The 21,184-nt window shown below is 58.7% G+C and overlaps 3 protein-coding genes and 1 long non-coding RNA gene across 9 annotated transcripts; 2 read left to right on the top strand and 2 right to left on the bottom strand.

The window, feature by feature from the left end:
- Nucleotides 1-1,542: 1,542 nt before the first annotated feature.
- On the bottom strand, nt 1,543-9,390 carry TMPRSS4 (transmembrane serine protease 4). Of its 3 annotated transcripts, none has more exons than XM_062608622.1 (13): nt 9,245-9,390; nt 5,837-5,867; nt 5,643-5,756; nt 5,386-5,538; nt 5,162-5,291; nt 4,045-4,146; nt 3,900-3,940; nt 3,224-3,386; nt 2,886-3,052; nt 2,603-2,698; nt 2,371-2,510; nt 2,104-2,253; nt 1,543-1,928 (listed from the first exon to the last, which is right to left on the bottom strand). In XM_062608622.1, exons 1-13 carry the CDS (start codon nt 9,245-9,247, stop codon nt 1,917-1,919), a joined length of 1,302 nt encoding a protein of 433 aa, XP_062464606.1. In that variant the 5' UTR covers nt 9,248-9,390; the 3' UTR covers nt 1,543-1,916. The 3 variants fall into 3 exon arrangements, with proteins under 3 accessions (XP_062464606.1, XP_062464607.1, XP_062464608.1); XM_062608623.1 differs by having other exon boundaries at nt 5,386-5,497; nt 9,245-9,382; XM_062608624.1 differs by lacking the exon at nt 5,837-5,867 and having other exon boundaries at nt 5,386-5,497; nt 9,245-9,385.
- SMIM35 (small integral membrane protein 35) lies at nt 8,018-15,150 on the top strand. Of its 4 annotated transcripts, none has more exons than XR_009962815.1 (5): nt 8,018-8,613; nt 10,176-10,387; nt 11,589-11,777; nt 13,377-13,770; nt 13,925-15,150. XR_009962815.1 is itself a non-coding variant. In XM_062608631.1 (5 exons), exons 2-5 carry the CDS (start codon nt 11,762-11,764, stop codon nt 14,022-14,024), a joined length of 267 nt encoding a protein of 88 aa, XP_062464615.1. In that variant the 5' UTR covers nt 9,652-10,387; nt 11,589-11,761; the 3' UTR covers nt 14,025-15,150. The 4 variants fall into 4 exon arrangements, 1 of the variants encoding a protein (XP_062464615.1); XR_009962817.1 differs by lacking the exon at nt 8,018-8,613 and having other exon boundaries at nt 9,652-10,387; nt 13,925-14,044; nt 14,587-15,150; XM_062608631.1 differs by lacking the exon at nt 8,018-8,613 and having other exon boundaries at nt 9,652-10,387; nt 13,377-13,493; nt 13,737-13,770.
- Nucleotides 15,151-15,466: 316 nt separating this feature from the next.
- LOC134158563 (uncharacterized) lies at nt 15,467-16,393 on the top strand. The gene is made up of 2 exons (XR_009962814.1): nt 15,467-15,959; nt 16,071-16,393. It is a non-coding gene; the product is annotated as an uncharacterized LOC134158563 (long non-coding RNA).
- A 364-nt stretch (nt 16,394-16,757) lies between these two features.
- On the bottom strand, nt 16,758-20,726 carry IL10RA (interleukin 10 receptor subunit alpha). Its single transcript, XM_062608621.1, has 7 exons — nt 20,585-20,726; nt 19,619-19,739; nt 19,325-19,503; nt 18,887-19,053; nt 18,442-18,592; nt 18,202-18,326; nt 16,758-18,072 (listed from the first exon to the last, which is right to left on the bottom strand). Exons 1-7 carry the CDS (start codon nt 20,646-20,648, stop codon nt 17,104-17,106), a joined length of 1,776 nt encoding a protein of 591 aa, XP_062464605.1. The 5' UTR covers nt 20,649-20,726; the 3' UTR covers nt 16,758-17,103.
- Nucleotides 20,727-21,184: the final 458 nt, after the last annotated feature.

Here is a 21,184-nt window from a genome sequence, read left to right as displayed (position 1 = left end):
CTAAGGGCTGTACTGGGACATGAGACATGAAGAATGAGCTGCTCCTACAGGCGAAGGTGGCAATGTCCTTTGCAATGCAATTTGTTCCCTCTTCCTCTTTTATTTGTGGGTGGCTGTTGGTGAAGCTGCAGGGCAGGCAGCTCCCCCATCCCCACTTGATATTGGGAATCACGGCCAAGCCATGCCCCCGGCTGCAGGTGCCCTGACAGAGGTGCTGGAGAGGAAGGTGGGTGAGGATTCGGTGGGCAAGGCAAACAAGGTGCTACCTTCTCTGGTGACTGTTGTGGGGAGGTGAGGCCTGCTTATGGGGTGGGGGCACAGGGAGCACCCTGCAGCCTTCACCATGGGGCACCCACCTGTTAAAGCGGGGACGGTAAATCTGACCTACCTCACAGGAGGTGTGAGGCTGCCTGCATGGCTTTGCAAAGTGCTCCGGGATCCTAGGGCGAAAGGCACTCTGTAAATGCAAAGTATTGTTACTGCACCATGGTCATGCATGAGAGTCTGGGCAGCAAGGCTGAGACCTCCCAGCTGCCCCAAGAGAGCCCCAGCCCATCCTTGGAGGAGACCTTCTGTGGGGGAGGACACTGAGGGGAGGAAAGGACTTTTTTAAGGACCTATTTTTAGCTGTCCCAACCTGTTGGCCTTTTTTAGCTGGTATCTGGACACAGTTCCACTTACCACAGGATATGCAATGCTGTTCTATGCATGGATTACTCCTCTGGCTTGATGGAAACAGTCAACATAAGCACTTCTTGACACGTAACTCTATCTGCATATGTGTGCGGGTGCTGTCCACAGCGTGGGGGGCTCCGGGCTGCTTTGGGTGCCAGCTCCTGTGGGGCTCCTGCTGTCACAAGGGCTTTTGGGGGGGGGGGGGGGGGGGTGGATGGGGGAGAGGGCCCTGCTGGAGGTGTGTGCTGCAACAGACACGAACGTGTATCAGCATATCTAAATCCATGTAGGAGATGCCTGTGAGTAAACACAGGGTGTGTATGACATGCTGGGTGGTGACAGCACATTTTTGCACTGTAGAGGTTTAGCTAGCTTTGCCTTGAATGAAATAAACTTTATGTTTAATAGAGAAACTAGAGGCTGGGTTGCTGGATGTGTTTAGGCTCCCTCGGGGCACGCTGCATTGCAGGCCCTGCACCGAGGCAGAGCAGCAGCGATTCCCTTGCCTGCTGAGCACTGGCCGTGTTTAGAGGGTGCTTGGGGGTATTTCCCAGCGAAAAAGGCTCTGAGCGCAGCTGCCTGGAAAGCAGGATCCCTCCCTACCATGTTGCATGGGAACGGTCCCTATTTCTGTGCTAGAAAGAGTTGATTTAAAGGAATGCCCGATGTCCATGTTTGTTTCCAGTAATTTCAACTGGCCCCATTCTGACCAGCCTGAGCGGCCGGGGTCTGTGTGCAGGAACAGGTTCTTCACCAGAGTCAGCAAATAAAACCCTGCCCTGCTCTGGGAAAGCAGCTCCTGCGGAGCACTGGGTGCTGTCAGAAACACCCTCGCAAGCAAGAGGGCCGGAGCCTTCAGAGGCTGCGTGAAAAAAACAAACACTCTCCTTTAATGGGGTTGTTCCATAGCACAAACATCATTTCTCTCCGTAGAACAGTAGTAAGCAAAGAGCAGCCTCGCCCCGCAGGAGCCTTCCTGCCACAGCAGGGTCAGCACCGGGTAATAAATTAATCCTTCTGCAGAAGGAGCTTGAGCTGCTCAGATTCCTCCATGGTATCAGTGGACGTGGCTCCGAGCCGCCCTTTGCCTCCTTGGCTGGCCTCTGGTGTGCTAAATCACAGCCCGGCAGTGAGGGCTCGGGAGGCACCGCTCACCTTTTGATGCTGGAGCTGCTGCAGCTAAGTGCGTAGGGATGGGGAGGGAGGCGTGAGGGGAGGGGAAGGACCTGTCCCAGCAGGTCTCAGAGCTCCGACTGGAATGAGAGAGAGAAGAAATGGTGAGATTTGAAAGGACATCTGAAACCAGGAGCACAGAATCACATCCTTAAGGAGCTGGCTCCGCTCCATGCAGAGCCCAAGGGTGCCCTTCCCCAGCATCCCCCAAACCCCCTGTGCTAGAGCAGCCGCAGGCAGCGGTGCAGCACTGACCCTCCGCACGGCGTAGATCCAGTTGAGGTAGGCACGGACGCTGGTGTAGACTCCGGGCATGCTGGGGGTGCCACAGCCCTCGCCCCAGCTCACAATGCCCACCACTTGCCAGTGCTTGCCTGAGTAGAGCAGGGGCCCTCCGCTGTCTCCCTGCAAAGGATAAACCATCAAAAGGAAGAGCCCCCATTCCCAGCACACTGGGTACCAGTGCTCATGGCTGCGGCTTTCCCAGCCCTGGAAGAGGCTATTTCCTCAATCGGAACCAACCTGGCACGTGTCCACCCCGCCTTGGGGCAGGCCAGCACACAGCATCTTCTCGGTGACCTCGCCATGGTAGGCACCGACGTTGCAGCTCTCCTCATCAATGAGTTTCACCTCCGCCTGCTGCAGGACCTCAGACAGTTTGCCTGCACACAATGTGGTGCCTCAGAGGGGACCCTGTAGGGAGCCCACCGGCCCCCTTCCTGCGAGTGGTGCTGGGGGGGACTGTCCCACTCACCGCGCTTCTGTGTGTAGCCCCAGCCTATCACCCACAGGGGTGTGCCTGGCACCAGCTCCTCGTCGAAATAGGGCAGGCAGATGGCCTTGCTGCTGTCTGGAATGGAGACAGGAAAGGCAGGAGGTGACTGAGAGTGGCTGTGGGGAAGTGGGTTGTGACCATGCACCACTGGGCACCCAGCTGCCCCCTCATGTGTGTCCCTCTGCACTGCTGCTTGATGCCCACTGAGCTCCTCGCCTGCTCGTGGGGCTCTTGCTCCGAGGAGGTACGTGCCATAACTCACCTGAGATGTGCAGGGGAGACTGCAGCTTCACCAGAGCAATGTCATTGTCCTTGGGAGACGTGGGCATCTCCCCAGCCAGGAAGACCTTCTCCACAGCAAGGGTGCTGGTGCCTGAGAGGAGGTTGGAGCCGGCCTTCACACGCCAGCTCTGAACAATGGGGTTGTTCCTGTGCACAGACATGTCTGTTATTGCTCCCCTCTTCCCTCCCGCTGCAGGGTCAAGCAGCAGAGCCTTGCCTACACTGCGCCCTGCTCAGCATCATTGTACCAAGGGGCACAAAGCCATGTTAACTACAGGACCACCCGGCTTAAACCCAGGCATTGAGGAGCCGACTCACTTGAAGCAGTGTGCTGCCGTCAGGATCCAGCTGCGGTCGATGATGCTGCCCCCACAGATGTGCTCCTTCTTGTACTGCAGGCTGACCTGCCACGGCCAAGCCTCGATGGTGGCTGCGCTCCCCCCCAGCACACGCGGGGTCCTTATGCTCTCCCCACAGCCTTCTGCCGGGCGGCAGAGCCACAAAGCAACAGGTCAGCTGCAGCGGTGGGGAGGGAGAGCGCATTGCTCTGCCCTCCTCTGTCCTCAGGTAAGTGGGGACAGAGGCTCCTTAGAGCCTCCTGACACTGCCACCCCTTTGTGGGCCACTCAGCACACCCCCTTTTGTTCTCTGCCTGCACATCATCCCTGGGCTTGGTTCACCTGTTCCTTGCCTTCTCCAGCCCACCGAGCAGATTAGTTTAATCAGGATAATTCAGCAGCAAAAGCAGACCCATCCCAGCAGCTGGTTAAGCCTCTCTTAGGTGTTCCATGTCTGGGAGGTTTACATTGGCTTAGCAAGGAGGTTAGCAGTAATGAAATCCAACTTTTCTCATGCAAATCCTCACTGTGGGAATCAGGGAGGGCCAGGGCTTGGGCCATAGCTGAGCTCTTGCAGCCGCAGCGCAGCACACGGGGACGTGCCAGGAATGGGGAGGTGGAGTGGCACGAGGTGCAAACAGTGCCACGATACTTACTGGAACAGAAGAGCGAAACAACCGCTCCAGAGAGGCATTTCCTGGGAGAGGGAGGGAAAGGGCTGGCGTCAGTGGCGGAGAGGCTCCGGCTCAGCAGCAGGATGAGGGGCACGGTGACCACCTCCTGCACAGCCCCGTCACTCACCGGCCTGGCTCGGGCATCTGGAGGCTGCCGTTCCTCAGCACGACCTCGCGGGGAGGCAGGGGCTGCCCGGTGCCTGCTTCCACCGCTGCGAACGTGGGGTTGCTGAAAGACACGGGGGTGGGCCAGGTGAGCCAGCACAGCGGGTGCACGGTCCCAGCACAGCACCGGTGTGCACTGCACAGGCACCTCCGGGAGCGTGGACACCCAGCGGGTTGGGCTCACGCTGAGCCACAGGTGGCCTAACCCAACCTTCACAAATAGGTCCTAAATGTTTGCCTATGGCTCCAACAAAGAGCTGGTGAGCAAGAGAGGAAGCAGGAGTGTAGGAAGGGAATGCAGGCCCTGTGCCAGTGAGCAAAGGAAAGACTCATAGAAAATGGAGGTTCTGGGGACAGGGACACGGGGATGCCAAAAGAGGCATCCCTGAAGGGCCAGGGCAGGGTGTGGAGACCTGGCACTGATATCAGGACCAGGGACAAGAGCGCACTGGAGGAGTCACAGAATGGTTTGGGTGGGAAGGGATCATCCAGTTCCAGGCCCCTGCCATGGACAGGGACACCTTCCACTAGACCAGGAGTACCCAGATCTCAGCTGTAACCTGCTTTAGGTGAATGCAGCACTCCAAGCTTGCTGCTAGCTCAGGGCAGCGCAGAGGCAGATACAGGTGTGTTTATGGAGCTTAATTGCAATACAAGGACCCAGCCCTGCCCTCCCACACCCCAGCCAAGTGCTGCTCTCATGGGGCTTTTAAAAGGGAGAGTAGGGAAGTGAGTTTCCCCCCCCTGGGATGGGTTCTGTATGTACTGCAGGAGGGGCTGCTTTGGTGAGGTGAGTGCTTGCCATGGGTACCCGCAAGGAGGTGGGGTGAGGAGTAGGAAGAGGGCAGGGGATGGAGCAGTGGTACTGGGAATGGTGCTATGTTTGTGTGGGAAGCTACCAGGGCTTCTATCACAGAGACCAGCCAGCTCTGAGCACCCTGTGTCCTGGGGATGGGCTGAAACCATTAGTGCAGGGCTCTGAGTGCTTTATGTGTAAATAGAGCCCCACTCAAAAAGAGCTTTTATGGGAGAGGGATGGATAGAGCAGTGAGAGAGGTGTGGAGAAAGCAGCCATGTACCTCCTGTAGCCCATTTGCTCGCAGGCTGCTTTTGCCAGCATCAGGTTGAAGTGGTCATGGCAGATGCAGAACCAGTCTCCAGTGTCCCTGTTAAGCACCTGCAGGATGGATCTGTCTTTGGAAACACGGGCTGGAGACAGACACAAAGGCAGCTTTGTCACAGGTGACTCTGGCAGGCAGCAGCCATGCCTCTTTGGAGCCCAAGCAGGGTGTCCTGGACTCACCCCCGGCTAGTGGCTCCTCAGGGACCCACTGGGGACAGTTGGCCTCATCCTCGCCCTGCAGACAGTCCACCTGCCCATCACAGACTTGCTGCAGCGGCACCAGCTTCAGGGGCTGTTTGCAGAAGAAGTAGTGTTGGTCCAGGTAAACCTTGACTGCGAGAAAGGGGGGTGTCAGCAGGAAGGTCCCAGCCAAGCCCTGGGTCCAGAGCTGTGTTTGCTGTGCAAAAGGAGCAGGGAGAGGAGAGCTGGAGCCATACCCAGGAACCCGACTGCAACCAGGCAGGCGAGGGTGAGCACCACTGCCAGGACCAGGATGCCGATCCGCTTGAAGGACTGCAGGGATGTGGAGCCTTTGCGTCTCGGGCTGGGACCTGCAACACAAAGGAGCGTGGCCCTGCGTCGCCTGCCCCAGCCCGTCAGCACTCGTGCCCCCAGCTCCCACAGGTATTACCTCTGCCATTGAGCCGCTCGGAGGCTAAATCCTGCAAACCAGAGGGGGAAAGCAGTTATCGAGCTGGAACTTCAGCAAGAAGCAGTTGGTGGATGGGCAGGGTCTGTAGGAGCGTGGCTAGCTGGTCCCATGGCAGTTCCCATGCCGAGTGCAGAGCTAACAGGATCAGCCACCCCAGAGAAAGCAGAGGATCAGCTAAGCAGGCACAGAGGCTGCTGTGTCTCTGGGTTGCTCAAGGTCCCTGAGGAGGATTAGCAGGGGAAATGCTTCAGCCTACATCGGAGCTTGTTTTAGAGCTGCTGAAGATGGAGGTGGCAGCAGGCGGGTGGCATGTCCTGGTGCAACACTTGGCTCTGTTGCCGCCCAGCATCACCAGCTGTGTTGCTCCTTTGAACACTATCTGTGCAATTCCAGTAACTGGTTATTAAAGTTATAGAATTACTGTCATTAATGCACCAGGGGCTTAAAAAGTCATAGTTGTTATGAAAGCACTTTCTGATGTGCCAAGAGGCTCCGAGTCAAAACAGAAGTGGTGGCACCCAGACGTGTCACCATGGGGGGTTATATTCTCTGACCAGCGCAATGTGGGGTCAGAAACTGAGTGGCACAGCCCGCGTCCTCCCTGGCACGCTGCTGGAGAAACCAGCCTGGCCCATGGGAGGGAAGCTGTGCTGCTGCTAGGACACGCAGCAAACACAGCCTGGGAGCAGTCGGCGCAGGAGGAAGTGGTGAAAGAGGCATTGATCCCACTTGATCTCTTCAAAATCGTTTTCTTGTAAGAGCTTCTCATGTGGGAGATGCCCAGCTGCAGTAGGAGAGGTCCTGTGAGCTGCACCAGCCAAACGCTGCCTCTCATCCTTGGGGGGTTGGTGCTAGGCAAAGATGAGAGCCCCTTTGGGCTGTTGTTTCTGTATGTTTCTGTTGCCTTGTTTTGCAGCTATGCTTGTGCCATGCTGTTGAGCTGCTCCCTGACAGCCTGTGCTTTCCCCTGAATGCCCTTCCAGCCCTGAGAGAGCTCTTCTCCTCTGCTCTGGACTCTACCACACAGGTAAGAGGAGCTGCTGTGCTTCGAGAGCACACGCTTGTCTCTGGGCTGGAGCCAAGTGTGTTTGTTGTCTCAAATGAGAGCAGTGGCCCCTGTGCCACTGCAGGGTTTCAAGGTTGGGGCTTTGAAGAACAGTGGTGCCATCAGACCAGGGATGCAGAGAGGCTCCAGCCCAAGGCAGGTGGGAGGGAGTGATGGAGCCCTCCCTCTGGTCACTGTGTTTGGGCATGTTTAGTCATGCACAAAGACTTTGTTAGCAGGATTTAACAGGTGAGTGACAAGCGATTATTTGTGGGTTAACGTACAGAGATAGCTTGGATTTGATGTGCTGCTAGCCCAGCCATCGCTGCCTCTCCATCGCAGCCCTGCTGCATGGCTTGGGCTTCCAGTTTTGGCTGCTCCCCAGCCTGGGAACAAGAAGTGCAGGGGAGGACTGGATCCAGCCTGTGCTGACAGGGCTGTGGGCATGTGGCTGAGCCTCAGCATGGAGCCATCTGGCTCTTCAGGAGGTGCCAGGGGCCTTGCTCCAAAGAGCCGGGCTCATCTGGCACTGATGCTGAGCATGGGCAAGTCATGCCAAGCACCCAGCTCTGGATGCACACAGCACCTTGGCTCCTCTTGGTCCCTGTGAGGATGCTTGTGTGCTATTAGCGGTCGTAGCTGCTGGGATGTGGAGCCCAGCTCTGTGTAGGGAGCAAGAGAGCAGGGTGGGAAGGTGAGGGTGTCTCCTGGGCCTCCCATCTTATCTGCCCTTCCCAAGCTGCTGACCTGCAGCACCTGGTGCCTGTGGGAGTTTGGTGATGTGGCTCAGCTTGCTCCCAAACACCACCTACGTCCTCCCGTGCATCCAGCCAGGGCACGTGGGGCTGCTCCTTCCTCGTGCTGACCTCTCATGTCACCGTGAGCCTGGACCATGGGATCCTAACGGTTCCTGTGGGACCGGTCCCAGGACCATGGCCACGATGGCTCCTCCAGGCTCCACAGCATGGCTGGGGCTGAGAGTCACTGCAGCAGCTCTGCTGCCCCTGCCTGCCCACAAGTTGCCCCTTCCTGTGCCCATCACATCACCTGGTATCAAGCTCCTTTCCCTGTGCAGGTCTGGACACAGGTGGGAGGGATGATGCTGTGGTGCTGGCCACTTCCCACCTGCAGAAGTCATTGCCTGGTGTTGATTTCATTTCCTAATGTGTTTTCTTCCATCCATGAAATTCCTCAGTTTCAAACAGATTTGCAGCTCGGGAGCTGCCCCAGGGGCTGCCTCTCCATCACTGCCCACTTGCTCCCAAAACCACGCTACGGCAAGAGCTGCACTGGTTAGATTCCAAGGAAGGCAAGAGCTGTGCCAGCTCCTTGTGGAGTGGAAGCACATGATTTCCTGGAGAAGTCAAGGCTGCCGTAACTAATTGAGCTCCATTGCTGTATTCACGTTAATGCCTCTATGGCCAGTCTACACTCCAGCTCTGCAAGCACCATCCCATGAGCCATGGTGAACTTCTGCACTCTCTTCTGAGGAGGCTTGGATATCCAGGGGTGCAGCCAGGCTCTTGCTGCTTTTCCTCCACACTGTGTGGCTGCAAGGTGCTGCAATGCACTGAATAGCTGCTCCCGAATGTGGTGGAATGTTCAGTGCAAACCCCAGCTCCAAAGGCTGCAGGGTGCTCGGATCCAGGGCTAGCTCCTTGGCTGCAGGAGATTTAATCCGTGGGGTCATGTAGCCACTGATGCCATGCAGGTGAGCGAGTTCCCTACCCTGGAGGGATTGATGTCCTGATATGTTGCTGGTGGAGGGGTTTATGCTGCCCTGCGAGCTGGGCTGTACGTGCCTGCCCTCTGTTAAGGAAGGCTTTTCCTCCTAGGGAGGGACTGCATGCCAGGCTGGGGTTTGGTGGTACTGGCTTTGCTTGCTAAAGGCACTGCAAGAAGCCAAGCCGAGCACGTCCCTTGTCCTGAGCAGAGGGACTGGCAGTCCTGTGGTGGAAGCACTGGGGGACAGGGGACTGGGCTCCTTCCCTGGCATTGCCTAAGTACCAGCCCCTTCTCAGGGCAAGGAGGGGGATAACAAGATGCTTCCGAGTGCAGGAGAGGGCCAAGCAAGGCACAGAGAAATGCGGGAGTGAGGGCGAAGCACTGTGTCCAGCAGCCATGGTGCAGTGTTGAGACACAGGTAGAATCATTGTCTGTTGGGATGCTGCGGGGGGCTGGGACCAGGGAGCAGCAGCTCTTTGGAGCCTGGGCTGCCCCATCACCAGTGAACTGCTGCGGGCAGACCTGGTCTGCGAGTGCAGGAGCCACGGGGAGTGCGGGGCCTGGGGGCTGCCATGCAGAGAGGGGCAGAGCGGTGGGCGAAGCTGTTGGTAACTCACCATGTTCGTCCAGCTCCGACGCTGTCTTCAGCCTGCAGAAACCCAGCCAATATCCTCCAGCTGGGACACGGGGAGGCTGGGGGTGCCCCGATGCCCAGGGAGCTGGGCCAGCGATGCTCCCACCACCCCTGTGCCTGTGCTGCTCTGCCCACACGTTAACACTGGGGCAGGACCGCCCCAGCACTCCTTAAAACCCACGGCAGGAGTTGTGAAACAGGAATTGTGATCTGTATGGTAATACAACACCAGTCTATCAGCAGCTCCGGCGCCTGCAGTAATCTCCTGAGCATCTGCCTCTGGAGGTGACTCACCTGCAGATCTGTCACAAAATAGCTTATCAGGAGTGAACTGACTGGATTTTTCCTGCTCTCCAGCTGATGATAAGAGGAACCACGGCTGTCCCGCTCTCCATCCGCATCACACTGGGCTGTTTTCAAACAGAGGTGTTAGTAGGTGGAGGAGGAAAGGAGTTTACGCGTGAGGTTATGGGGCCATTGTACCCTCTCGGGTCACTCAGTCTGCCTGTCCCTGTGCAGCCCCAGCTTGTGGCTGACACAGGCAGGCACCTCGGAAGGAAAGCGAGTGGGTGCCCATGCGTTGGATGAGCTCACTGGTGTTGCACAAGGTGTGGCTGGCAGGGCTGGGTGCGGAGAGGGGCTCTTACAGCCCCCAAGTTTCGGTGCCATGCCCGTAGGCTGGTGCTGAGGCTGCTCATGGAGCTGCGCAGCACTGGTGCAAAGCTGGGTTATGTGTCCAGGAATGATGGCTTGGGATGGGGAGCAGTTTGCTTACCCTGCTGCTGAGCAGGATGGGCTGTCGGGATTAGGTATCAGGAGCTGTGGTCAGCTGGCTGGAAAGGCTCGTGCGGGTCATGCAGGAGGTGGTGCAGGATGAACCAAGCAGCTCATTATCCTCTCCTTTTGTAATGAAGCTCTACCAGTGGTCAAGCAGAGCTGCTGCTGCCATGTGTGCGCACTGAGCCGGTGGAGAGCCCGTGGAGCATCCCGACCTGCAGCTCCTCAGCCGGGGAGCTGTGCCATCGCTGTGCCAGCTCAGCCTGCCGCAGCAAGGGGTCTGGAGAGAGCAGGCAGTGCATCCCACGAGCCTGACCAGGGATCCTGGCATCTACGTGTGGCTCTGCAGGTAAGGATGCCCTCCCCACTCACTGCAAGAGCAGCTCGACACATGGGTGCTGCAGGGATCAGGCAGAGGCTCTGGAGTGAGCTCAGTCCCGTGCATCCAGCGCGTCCTGTGTGGCCTGTGCCGGGCCACAGGGCATGGGCAGCGCTCCCGGAGCATCGCAGTGCCAGCCCCACACACCCCATGGCTTGGCCTCAATGCTGTGGAAGGAAGAGCAGCCCGGGAACATCCCTGGGGTGGGAGCTGACGCAGTGGGGAGCAGCTCTTCCTCCTTGGAGGTTAAGTGAGGGTTTTGAGGAAGCAGCTCTGTTTCAGGTGTTATGTCACGGCTCCGTGCGCCTTCGGGGCTTTGCTTCCTGGAGTGCGGCTGCATTTCCAGCCCATTGCCCTCCCCTGGCCTCTTGCACCCAGAACCCCAGCATGACACAGGCTTCCGAGCACCTTGGCTCTGACTGGGGTCAGGCAGAGGCCAGGCAGGGCTGGCCCAGGGGTAAGCAGAGTGCATCACCCCTCTGCATCCCGGCCAGCATCCCCACAGGTCCCAGGCATCACCCCTGGATCTCAATGCTGAGATGGTTGCCCTGTGGGGGGGCTGTACAGGGGCTTGGCTTTGCTATGGTGTAGTTGGAGCCTGTGCACTAAGGTGGGAGGGAATTTTCCCCTGGCTGCCCCGTTTCCAAGCTGTTAATGCTTGTCCCTGTTTGTTACCTTCTACCTGCAGCTGCCAGAGATGGTTTCCCTCTCTACCTGCAAGCAGGCAGTGATTGCCACCTAACCCTGTGGCTTGGCAAGAACATGATCGAACAGACCCGTAAGTGCATCACACTGTGACTGAGGGAAGCTGGTGGGGTATGCCCTGTCACCCTGAGTCCTGCCCTCACCCTGTACAGGGCCATAACCTTTGCTGGCATTCCTGAACGCCCAAGGCCAGGGCTTTGTGTGGAACCTGCTCCCCTCCTGGCTGCTGTTCTTCACCAGGAGGTGGCAGTTGGAGGATGCAGCAACTTAGACACCCCTGTGTCCATCCCTTGGACCCCAGCACTACCCTCTGCCAGGGTCCCTGTCCCTGCCAGCAGCAGGAGGGCATACCCCAAGCATGTGGGGAGCTGCGCTGGGAGCAGCCATGTGGGGCTGGGGCACAGGCAGCGTGCATCCATCGCGTGAGGAGCGATGTCTGCTCGAGCTCCTCCGCTTTCTCTCCTAGGAACCAGTTGAACGAGCGGGCGAGGAGCGGTGCCCAACCTCGCTGCAGTGCAGGGGTTGAGGTGGCTGTGTCACTGGGAGAAGAGGGGACAAGCAGGACGTGCCAGGCTCCAGCGGCTCCCAGCCTGGACAAGCCGTGAGCAGCTCCTGTGGCGCAGCACCGGGTGCCAGGACATGGACCAGCAGGTGGGTGAGTACATGGCCTTCCCTCCCCTTAAGGAGCAGAGGTGGGGATGGTTTGTGGCACAGCAGCGGCTCGGTAACCTGCTCCTCTCTGCTGTGAGCCGGGGCTTGACCGCTGGTGTGGCTCTGAATCCAGCAGCGCTGCTTGGAGGCATCTTGGGATGTGAGGAGGTCTGCTCCCGAGGGTTTCGGGGCAGGGGCTGCTTCCCACACATGGCACGGGGCAGGGGCTGGGCATGAAGCCGTCATGCTCCCACCAGTGGTAGGTGTGGGGACAGGGCAGTTTCGGCAGCGGGGTGATTCAGGGAGGCTCTTGCATCATGCTCCTCCTGCCCCAGCTCCTCTGTGTGAGTCACTCCTGCAGCAGACTCCTGACCTCACCCCTGCCATCCCATGCTGGGATGTGAGGTCCCTGGGGTCCCAGCTCAGCAGCAGCAGGGTGCATTGGTTGCCCACCTCTCCTGGCCCCCTGAGCCCGGCCCCTAGAGCCCAGCAGAAGGGAAGGGCAGGCCGGTCCTGCTTGTCTGCGGTGCTTGGGAGCTGGTGTTGCGGTGCTCAGCGGCTCCTGGGCGCTTGCCAGATCCCGTCAGGTAGAGCAAGTGCTGTGGGTTACGGGATGCCCTGGCTCACTGTGTAAACACTGTGACCACAGGGGAAGTGTTCTCACTGCACCGGCATCTGGCTAAATTTAGCTGCTGTGAGGTCATCCTCACCCCTGGTGCTGGGGGCACAGCACCTGGTGCTCTTGCCCCTGTGCAGGCTCTGGGGCAGTGGCCAAACCCTGCAGCCCCCGAGCAGTGCCCATCACCACCCCTGCCTGTGTTCTGCTGATGGGCCCCACTGGGACTGACTGGGCAGCTCCTTGGTCAGGGATGCTGGGGTGACAGGGGCTGTACTCCTGTGAGACGTGCTCACGCTGGAGCCTGCTGTGACAGTGGGGAAGGGTCTAGGGTGGTGTTTGGGATGCGCAGGGGTTTGAGTAAGCAGGAGCTGACAGCAGCTAGAGAGAGGTGTGATTAGCACCCTGGTGCTGTAGGTTAGACAAGATTTGCTCCGTGCAGCATGCAACCTATTGTCAGCAGAGAAGTGGACGTCCACCAGCGGTGCTGTGCCTGGGTACCTCGCTGTCCCTTTGACAGTGGTGGAGAGTTGGCTGTGGATGCAGCGCGGATGGGAGGGATGAGGGAGGTCCTGCACAGCCCCATCATCCTCCTGTCCCAGCCCCGTGCTGGCAGCAGAGCCTGCTCGCCCTAACAAACACATCCTCTAGAGGGAACTGCCTGTCCAGAAATGGGTCTGTGCAGCTGCACAGGGACACTGCCGGCACCGACCAGGGTATGGCACCGCATGGCTGCGGGAGCACTGGGACAGCACCAGTGCCACCGCTGTGCCAGCAGCTCCAAGGAGGTGCTTCCCCCCAGGAGAGCGTGTGTGGGACCAGGATTGGGGATGCAGGCGTGGTCGGGGTGGGCAGCTCCTGCTCCCAGCACAATGGGATGGGTTTGGGCACGGCTCCTGGCAGTGGAGCGCAGTCCCTCCAGTTTGGATGTTCAGAACCCCCGGTCTCCCAGAGGCATTTGTCTGCAGAGCCCCTTCTCCCTTACAGGGCAAGAGCCCATGAAGGTGCTCGGAGTGATCTTGGGTGTCGGGCTGGCCTTGCTGATCCTGGTGGGCTTTGGCTACAACTTCATCCGGTGGTACCAGAGGGGCCAGTGCTGGTGCCGTGAGTATGGGCAGTGTGGGGCTGGGATGTGGGAAGCATCCCTGACATTGGCTGGTCCCTGGGGAAGCCCACATGCAGGGTGGCTCTGGGGCAAGCTGGGGGCACACAGAGACTGAGGAGGGGGTGCACAGTGGTGTCCTGGTGCTGCCGGCTACCCCAGGGGCTGTCCTGCCCTTTCCCATCCTGCTGCACAGATCCGTGGCAAAGCAAAGGCTCTGACACTTCTCCTCCTCACCTCCCCAGGGCCTGACTTCATTTTCAACCTCTACCACACCTGGTGAGTGAAGCCATGCGGGGCCTTGGGGCAGGCTGGGTGCTCCCTTTGCATGGTGCTGAGATGTCTCAAGCCCTCGCTAGTCCCAACCCCACTGAGCTCTGCCCTGGGGCAGATGCCCTGGGCAGCCCTGGCTGCAGGGCAGGCTTCCCTGCAGTGGGTCGGTGGCGGTGGAGCTGGTGCCCCCATTCAGCATCAGCGGCTCGCTCAGCGAGGCAGGGAGCAGCTACGCGCCTTTCCACAACCAGGGACCATGAGCAGGGGCCGGGATGTGCAGGTAGGGTGTTCCCTGCTCCTCCCCGACTGGTGGTGGTGAGGGGGTCCCTGGAGTTATGTGCCCGGGAGAAGCTGGTATTTGGGGTGGCTGGAGCAGTGGGTCTGTGCCCCAGAGCATCCGTGCCTCCTCGGAGCTCTTGGTCATCGCAGCTTTCCCTGGGATAATCCCAAGGCTTTTCCTGTGCAAGTCCTCTTCACGCCTGTGGGGCATCAGGGGCTTTCCCTGAGCTCTGGTTCTGTGTGGGTGTCCCAGCGCAGGCTTTGGTTTGCATTTCCTTCCCCATGCCCTCTGTCCTCAGCCTGGGATGGGACACGAGGCTGGGAGCGATGGCTGCGTAGAGGCTGTGTGCTCACTGTGCAGCTTCCCCATGCTGCCTCACGGCCACCTCCCAGCACCCACAGAAAGAGCAACCAAAATCAGCTTAGGGGAATTCCTGTGTTCTTTCTTCTTTAAAACACAGCCCCTCAATGTGCTGGGTTTCCACTGAAACCACCGGTGCAGTTTCTGTGTTTTACAAGAGCTTCTCCATCTGCTTCCCACAGCTGCATTCCCCTTTTGGCCCTCCTTGAGCATGGGAAGGTGCCCGGGGCCGGCTGCCATCCCCATGCACTGCCACAGCCTCCCCTTGCTTGGGCTGGAGGAAGAGGGAGCTGCCTTATCCCAGGCTTCCTCACTGTGCATCCCATGACCCAGAGACACCCCATCCCTCAGGACCAGCCAGCCCCATGTCCAGGAGACCTTGGGCCAAGGCTGTTGGTGAACAGGGCTGTGTGAGATTTGGGGAACCAGCTAAAAAGGGTGGTAATGAGCCACAGAACTGGATGGCTGCTTTTGTGCAATAGAGGAAAATCTCATAAGGAAATGAGACTGCTTCAGACTTCCCTCCTCAGTGAAATATTGGTACCAGTGTGGAAATTTGTCTCCTGCACTGACAGTGCAAACACCTCAGAAAGCCCCTGTGGGCCCACAAGTGCTGGCAAGGAACAGGGGCTTTAGGGCTGTTTCTTCATAAACTGCTTTCTCAGAAGGAAAATGAAGAGAAACCTGGGAGACAGCGTTGCTGCGTGTAGAGAAACTGGTGAGGATGGAGCAGAGCGCCCCATCCTGCATCCCATTCCCTTCTCCTTACCATGCCCACTGTGCTGCTCCCCGCGGGGTCTGTGCAGTGCTGGGGGGGAAAGGTGCTGGGACAGTGCTGGGACAGCCACAGTGGGGTGCTCCCCATTGCGCAGAGAGCTGCTTGCAGGAGGAGTCAGAGCTGAGCATCCTCCTGCGTCAGGCTGGAAAATGTGAGCCTCTGGGACTTCCAGGGAACTGGAGGCACCTTCTCTGCTCCCGCCTGTCGGAGCCAAAGCGCTGCTCTGCGGTTTTCTGGCAAACTCATCCGGCTTCCACTGAAGCACTGCCTCTCGCTGCCCCTTGCATGGAGTCTTGCATGGTGAGCAGGGACCGGCAGCACCCAGCACTGCACAGGATGCGGATGCAGGCTGATGTCGGGAGCGTTTGAAATGAAAACAAGCTGTGCTGCCTTTTGGTGACCCCCATTTCCAGAGGAAGTCGAAAACAGAGAAAGTGAAAAGGAAATATGCAGAGGCAGAAGAGATGGGGGCAACAGGAGGGCAGAGGATGCCCTGCCTGGCACTGGTGGTGCTGCTGCTGTGGGCGCCCACTGCCTTTTGCCTGACACAGGCAGTGTGTCTCAATGCGAGCAGTGCTACGTCAGATGTAAGAGCAGGAAGCAGCAACGCATCAACCACCCTCCCGACAGCAGTGATTCATGTGTTCACCTGACAAAAGTACTCCCCCAGCTGGGTTTCCAGCAGCGCTTTAATGGGACTATCCCACCATGGAGGTTCTTGGAAACCAAGTGACTTTAGGAAAAGCTCTCCTGTGACTACAGTCAAACCCATGGTAAGTCCTTCCCATCTCACGCTTGTTTCCATTCTGACAGGAACTATTCTCCCCCATCCCCTTGTTTTGACTGGTTCTGCTCTGCTCCTCTTTTTCCCTGGTGCACGGTCCCCAGGCTGCTGCCCCATGGGACGTGCTGCATCACCACAAGCTGCCCCGGTCCCTTCCCTGCTGCTCCTTTGGTGTGTGTTCCCACCACACAACTCTCACCTCTGACATCTACCCTGGTCCTTAGATGAGAGTGAAGTTGTGATGTGCATACGCTCTTCCCCATGTGAGACCCTGCCCTTTGCTGTGGAGGAAAGCCCATATCTGGAAACAGCAAACACAGCTTGACCTTGGGGGAGGATGTGCAGATGAATAGACAAAATAGCTTTGGATGGACCACATCCTTTCTGTATTTACAAATTAAATAGAATAAATAATGTCTGTACACAACAGTGGCAGAACATGGACCATAGTGTGGGCAGGGCTGCCCTGGCTCATGCTGGGCTCATAGGGTGGCTGCTGCACACATCCTGCATCCTGTTGGAGGTAGCCAGCGCTCAGGTCTCTGTCATAGGGGCTGGATGCTGAAAGATCTCTGTAGGGTCAGGAAAATCCCCGTCTCCCTCCAAGTAAAGCCAGCCAGGGTGGGAGCTCCGTGCTGCCTGCGGCAGGATGCCTGACGTCAGGCTGCTGCTGGGGTCTGTTGTGAAAGGTTTGGACAGCATCAGCACTGCGGATGTCAGATGGAGGAGCCCAGCACTCGCCTATGAAAGGGGGAAGGGGAGAGGGAAATCACAGGCTCTCGAGGATGCCCTGCGCTGGGCAGAGGAGGCAGGATTGCGCCTTGGGAACATCCTGGTGTGTATCCTTGGGCTTGGTGGCTGGAGGAGACAGGGATGAGCCCTTCCAGCATAGCCTGTCCCTGTGTTTCCTTAGCTTTGTACCAGAGGGAAGGTGCACGATGGCTGGGGGCTGGCCACAGCAGTGCCAGGGCCAAAGCAGCCCCAGAAATCGTTAGACTGATGCTTCTCCAGTGACTCTTCACCAGGTCACTGCTCAGTTTGATGTGCTGGCATCCAGGGGTTGGCGGTAGCTTATCAGAGTATCTTCTCCTGTGGGCAGTGGCTAGAAGAGGTAGTTGGGTCAGCATGTGGGGATGCTCACAGGCAGCTGTCTTTGCTGTCCCCATTGAGCAGGCTCAAGGGGCTGATTTGCAGCATGAGCCACTTGTTGGTGCTGAGGCTGGAGACAAGGGGCAGCGTCCCCATGAGGTCAGTGTTGAAAATGCTCAGGTCAAAGGGAGCTTTCAGCCGCTCAGGGTGGGCTCTGGAGGCCAGGGGAGCACCTGGAGCCTCATAGCTCAGCAGACCTTGGGGTCCTGCCTGGCTGGAAATATCCCAGACAGCAGGCTCCTGAGTCACTCTCCATGGGGCAAGGTCCTGTGTGTGGCTGTGGGGACGCTCAGGAGAGGACTGCTTCAAATACCCTTTGACCACAGCCAGCTCGGAGCACTCTGTATCCAGCGCAATGTCAGTGCTGCCCGGGCCCTGCAGGGATGCTGCACAGACTGAGAAGGGCATCCCCTTGGCTGGGTCCTGCCTTGGCTCCACTGTGCCCTTGGACTGCTGCAGGTACCCACGGAACTCCACACCTTGCTGGCTGGTGTCAGGGGGGATGCTGAGCTCTCCGCTGCAGGGCTGCCTGTCCTCCATCGGGATGGTGTTCCCAGAGGAGCATGGGGGGCGAGGGCAGGAGCTCTCCAAGCCCATGCCGCTGTCATCACTATTGGGAAGCTGCCTCTTGTATCCCTGGGGCTCGGTGCCCGAGGAGCAGCTCAGTTCCAAGGAGGAGGTGCGCAGGCAAATGCCGCTGTCGGTGCTGGTGCCGCTGCTGTCTCTGCTCCTCATGGTCCCTGGCCCCAGCAGGCACACCTTGTCCTCAGGCCATGCTGGGAGCCTCCAGCCCTTCTCCGTGGGCAGCTGGGCTGCGCTGGTGCTGCTGATGGGGACACTGTCCTCATGGGGTTCCTTCTGGCACAGGAATAGCTGCTGGATGGGGTCTGCATCGGGGCTGCTCGAGGACGAGGGCTCCTGCTCTGCCCAGAACGAGCTCTGCTTTATGAAAGACTTCTGGGAGGGAAAGGAAAGAGGGGTGTGAGCCGTGCTTCACCCCTGCCTCTCCCCTGCCTCTCCCAAGAGCTCCCCAAGCCTGCACACTCGCACCAGTGGCAAAAGGTGCCATGCCTCAGACTCCCTTACCAGGACGGACGGCGGCCTCATGGGTCTCTTTATGTAGGTGCACACTAGCAAAGCCCCCAGGAGCCCCAAGAGCAAAAAGGTGACGAAGGAGGAGCTGACGGCACTCAGGACAAGCTCTTCGCTCCCTGCAAGAGAGGACATGGCAGAGTCTTCAGTGCACATAGCACGAGGGCCAGGAGGCTGAGGAGGATCCGTATCCCATGCACGGGGACCCCCCTTCCCTGGCTCCCCAGAACTCACTGTCCCTGTGGCCGATGGTGACGCACTGCTCGTCGGTGCGCGCGGTGCCGCTGTGCCGGCTGGCCACGCTGGGCTCCACGCTGATGCAGTACTCTGTGTCCCAGAAGAGGTTGCTGATGTTGAACTCCGGGGAGGTCTCCATCACTTCATACTGCAACGACCAGAGCGTGGGCTGGTACCTGAGAGCCCCCAGATCCTGCAGGAGTGCTGGCTTTGTGTGTTCCTCCCTCCTCCCCTCTTCCCTTGGGGTGCTACCAGCTAGACCCAAGCTCCCAGTGAGAAGTGGGGAGCCCACAGCAATAAGTCGTGCAGAGAAATCTTTGCAATGCTGTGGCAAAGCTCTATATTAAGTTTTACAGAAGCCTATACTTCAAAATGTGATTTCAACTTGAGCAGCACTGCATGTGGCAGATGGGGACAGCACAGGACCAGCAGTTCATCTCACCGTCCGATTGTCCTGTGCCCTCCTGATGTACACCCGGTATCGCCTCGCGTGCTTCTGGATGTCATCGTACTTCACAGTGAGGTTCCCCGTCCGGAGCAGGAGCTGCAGCTGCACGTGGATGGTGTTGCCCATCACAGAGAGGCTCTGGCCTGACAGGCGCAGACTGGCTGGAAACGGGTCAGTTGGAAGAGCACATCAGGGCTTTGTGCTGCTTGCAGCTCTAAAAGCTCTTTGCAGCGGTGGACTGAGCCGTGACTGTTGCCTACAGCCAGCACTGGATGTCCATGCTTTGTCTCATCCCATCCCACAGCCCGGCTGCCCTCCAGGTAGGTTTGAAAAGAGAGAAATCCCCGCTCCCGAAGTTCTTCCCAAGCCTGGGAAGACCTCTGCCATCCTTGCAGCCCCTGGCCATACAGTGGAGGCAGACACTCAACCTACCTTCTTGCGGGGAGAAAGAGTTGGTCCTTTGCCATGGGGATGTGTGGTTTCCAGACACAGCCCTGACCCGCGCGTAGTAGCGGTGAGCAGAGTCCAGGGTGTAGTACGTGAGGTCACAGGAGTGCCCTGGGATCCTCATGCAGTTCGGGATGGCCGTCCAGGATTGATTCGTGCCATAGCTGCAGGGAGAAGCGCCTGGGTGAGAGCAGTGCGGGCAGGACTCTGCTGTCACCGCTGCCAGTATCAGACCCCAGGCAGGGGCTGAGTCCCCTCGCACCCCATCCCTGTACTCACACTTTGTGCTCCACTTCATAGAGGATGCTGCTGGGGGGGTTGTGGCCCGGCTCCCACCGCAGCAGATGATGGGCTATCTCCGCAGCAAAGCGCACCCGTGTTGGCCTCGCCAGCCTCTCACCTGCAGGACAGGAGGGCATTAAGTGATGATGCATGGTTCCTATCCCACTGGTGCCCTCAGGAGCTGGGCAGAGCTCCTTGGGGTTACCTGGAGCTTGACCCCTGTGGTCAGCAGTGACCAGCCACCTACACCAGAAGCACAAGGGTTTCCTGTCCCACTTCCAAGTTTCAGTGTGTGCTCAGCCCCCTCTTTCCCTTCCTCGCTTCTGGGGAGAGCCCAGCTAAGAGGATCTGGGTGCTTTTCTGGTCTAAGAGCAGAGCCTGCTCTATTTGCATCCCTGACCACCCCTGCCATCTGCTAGCAGCTTGCTCTGGATTCAGCTTTCTTGTTTTGCTTCTCTGCTGTCTGACAGAAATAGACTTTTTCACACCTCCTGGCTCAGTTTTGGTATTGTCACCTTGCAGCAGAGCATTGCTCGATAACATCTGCCCCTCTCTCTATGCTTGTTTCCCCAGCAGCCGCTGTCTGCTCCTGAGCCCCAAGCCTGCCTGGGGAGGATGGCTGTCAGCAGAGCACCGTGCCAGCCACCTGCGTTCACTGCAATACAAGGTGCTGTGGTCACACCGGTGGGGATAAGCCAGGCTGATGCCTCAGAACTTCACCCACAGTCGTTCTAACTGCCCAAACAGCGACGGCAAGTGGTGAGCGGGGAGCCCTGCCTCTGGGCACCACCAGCCTGTGCTGCCCAGCCAGCAGCGGTATCCGAGCAGCCCCACTCACCGCCTGCCTGCGAGCCTTCCCCCATGCCAGTCCCCATCCCGTGCTGGGATGCCGGGAGCGGAGCAGCCTGCCGGGACCGCGGGGCTCAAACACAGCGCGCCGGGAGCTGCGGGCAAGAGACTCACCGAGTGTCGGCTGGGCGAGGAGCAGCGCTGCGCACAGCGCCAGGGCTGTGCCGAGGGGGTCCATGCCGGCTCAGCATCCTCTGTGCGCCCTGCGCCGGGGGAGCGGGTGCTGAGCGCTGCCCCGCGGGCTGCGTGCGCTTGTTTTTCCCCTGGAGGCTGGCCCGGTGACGTCTCGGAGGCGTTAGCGCAGCGGGAGGAAAGGAGCTGCGCAGCGGCTTCCACTTCTCTTCGCTGTCCTCCCACTCACCGCAGCTCATCTGGGCCCAGGCTGGGCATTTCCTACAAGCAGCCTTAAAGGAAAAGTTGGGGGGGGCTTTTCTCTCACTGCTGAGAGACACTGCTGTGTCTGCCTCTGCCGGCTTCATTGTCTAGTGAGGAGGTAAAAGCACAGCACAGAGGTGAGCTTAGCGCTTAGGGTGACCGACGACAGGGTGCTGAGCACAGCAGTGTCACCTTGTGCCAATGTCCTGTGCCTAAAGCCAGCCAGGTCATAGCCAGCCCTGGAGCCCCAGGACACTGGAATCCCCTTTCCTGCTTTCCCTTCCTTTGGGCTCAGGCCATATTCTCCTGCTTCAGTCTTCAAAGAGGGGCTGTAAACTG

This window comes from Pezoporus occidentalis, unplaced genomic scaffold (assembly GCF_034315485.1).
Source record: "Pezoporus occidentalis ecotype Australia unplaced genomic scaffold, CSIRO_AGI_Poc_V1 ctg130, whole genome shotgun sequence".
NCBI classification, from domain to species: Eukaryota; Metazoa; Chordata; class Aves; order Psittaciformes; family Psittacidae; genus Pezoporus; species Pezoporus occidentalis.
This window is presented reverse-complemented; position numbering and strand designations above follow the sequence as displayed.

Excerpts from the sequence above, each read along its gene's own strand:
- IL10RA (XM_062608621.1), bottom strand. The coding sequence starts at position 20,648 with ATGGACCCCCTCGGCACAGCCCTGGCGCTGTGCGCAGCGCTGCTCCTC. Across the intron at positions 19,504-19,618 it reads TATGAAGTGGAGCACAAAGT|CTATGGCACGAATCAATCCT; the intron begins GTGAGTACAGGG and ends TTCTCCCTGCAG. Across the intron at positions 18,073-18,201 it reads TGAGGCCGCCGTCCGTCCTG|AAGTCTTTCATAAAGCAGAG; the intron begins GTAAGGGAGTCT and ends TTTCCCTCCCAG.
- SMIM35 (XM_062608631.1), top strand. Across the intron at positions 13,494-13,736 it reads GAGGGGCCAGTGCTGGTGCC|GGCCTGACTTCATTTTCAAC; the intron begins GTGAGTATGGGC and ends TCACCTCCCCAG. Across the intron at positions 13,771-13,924 it reads TTCAACCTCTACCACACCTG|TGGGTCGGTGGCGGTGGAGC; the intron begins GTGAGTGAAGCC and ends GCTTCCCTGCAG.
- TMPRSS4 (XM_062608622.1), bottom strand. Across the intron at positions 5,757-5,836 it reads CGAGCGGCTCAATGGCAGAG|GTCCCAGCCCGAGACGCAAA; the intron begins GTAATACCTGTG and ends TTTGTGTTGCAG. Across the intron at positions 3,941-4,044 it reads CAGATGCCCGAGCCAGGCCG|GAAATGCCTCTCTGGAGCGG; the intron begins GTGAGTGACGGG and ends TCCCTCTCCCAG.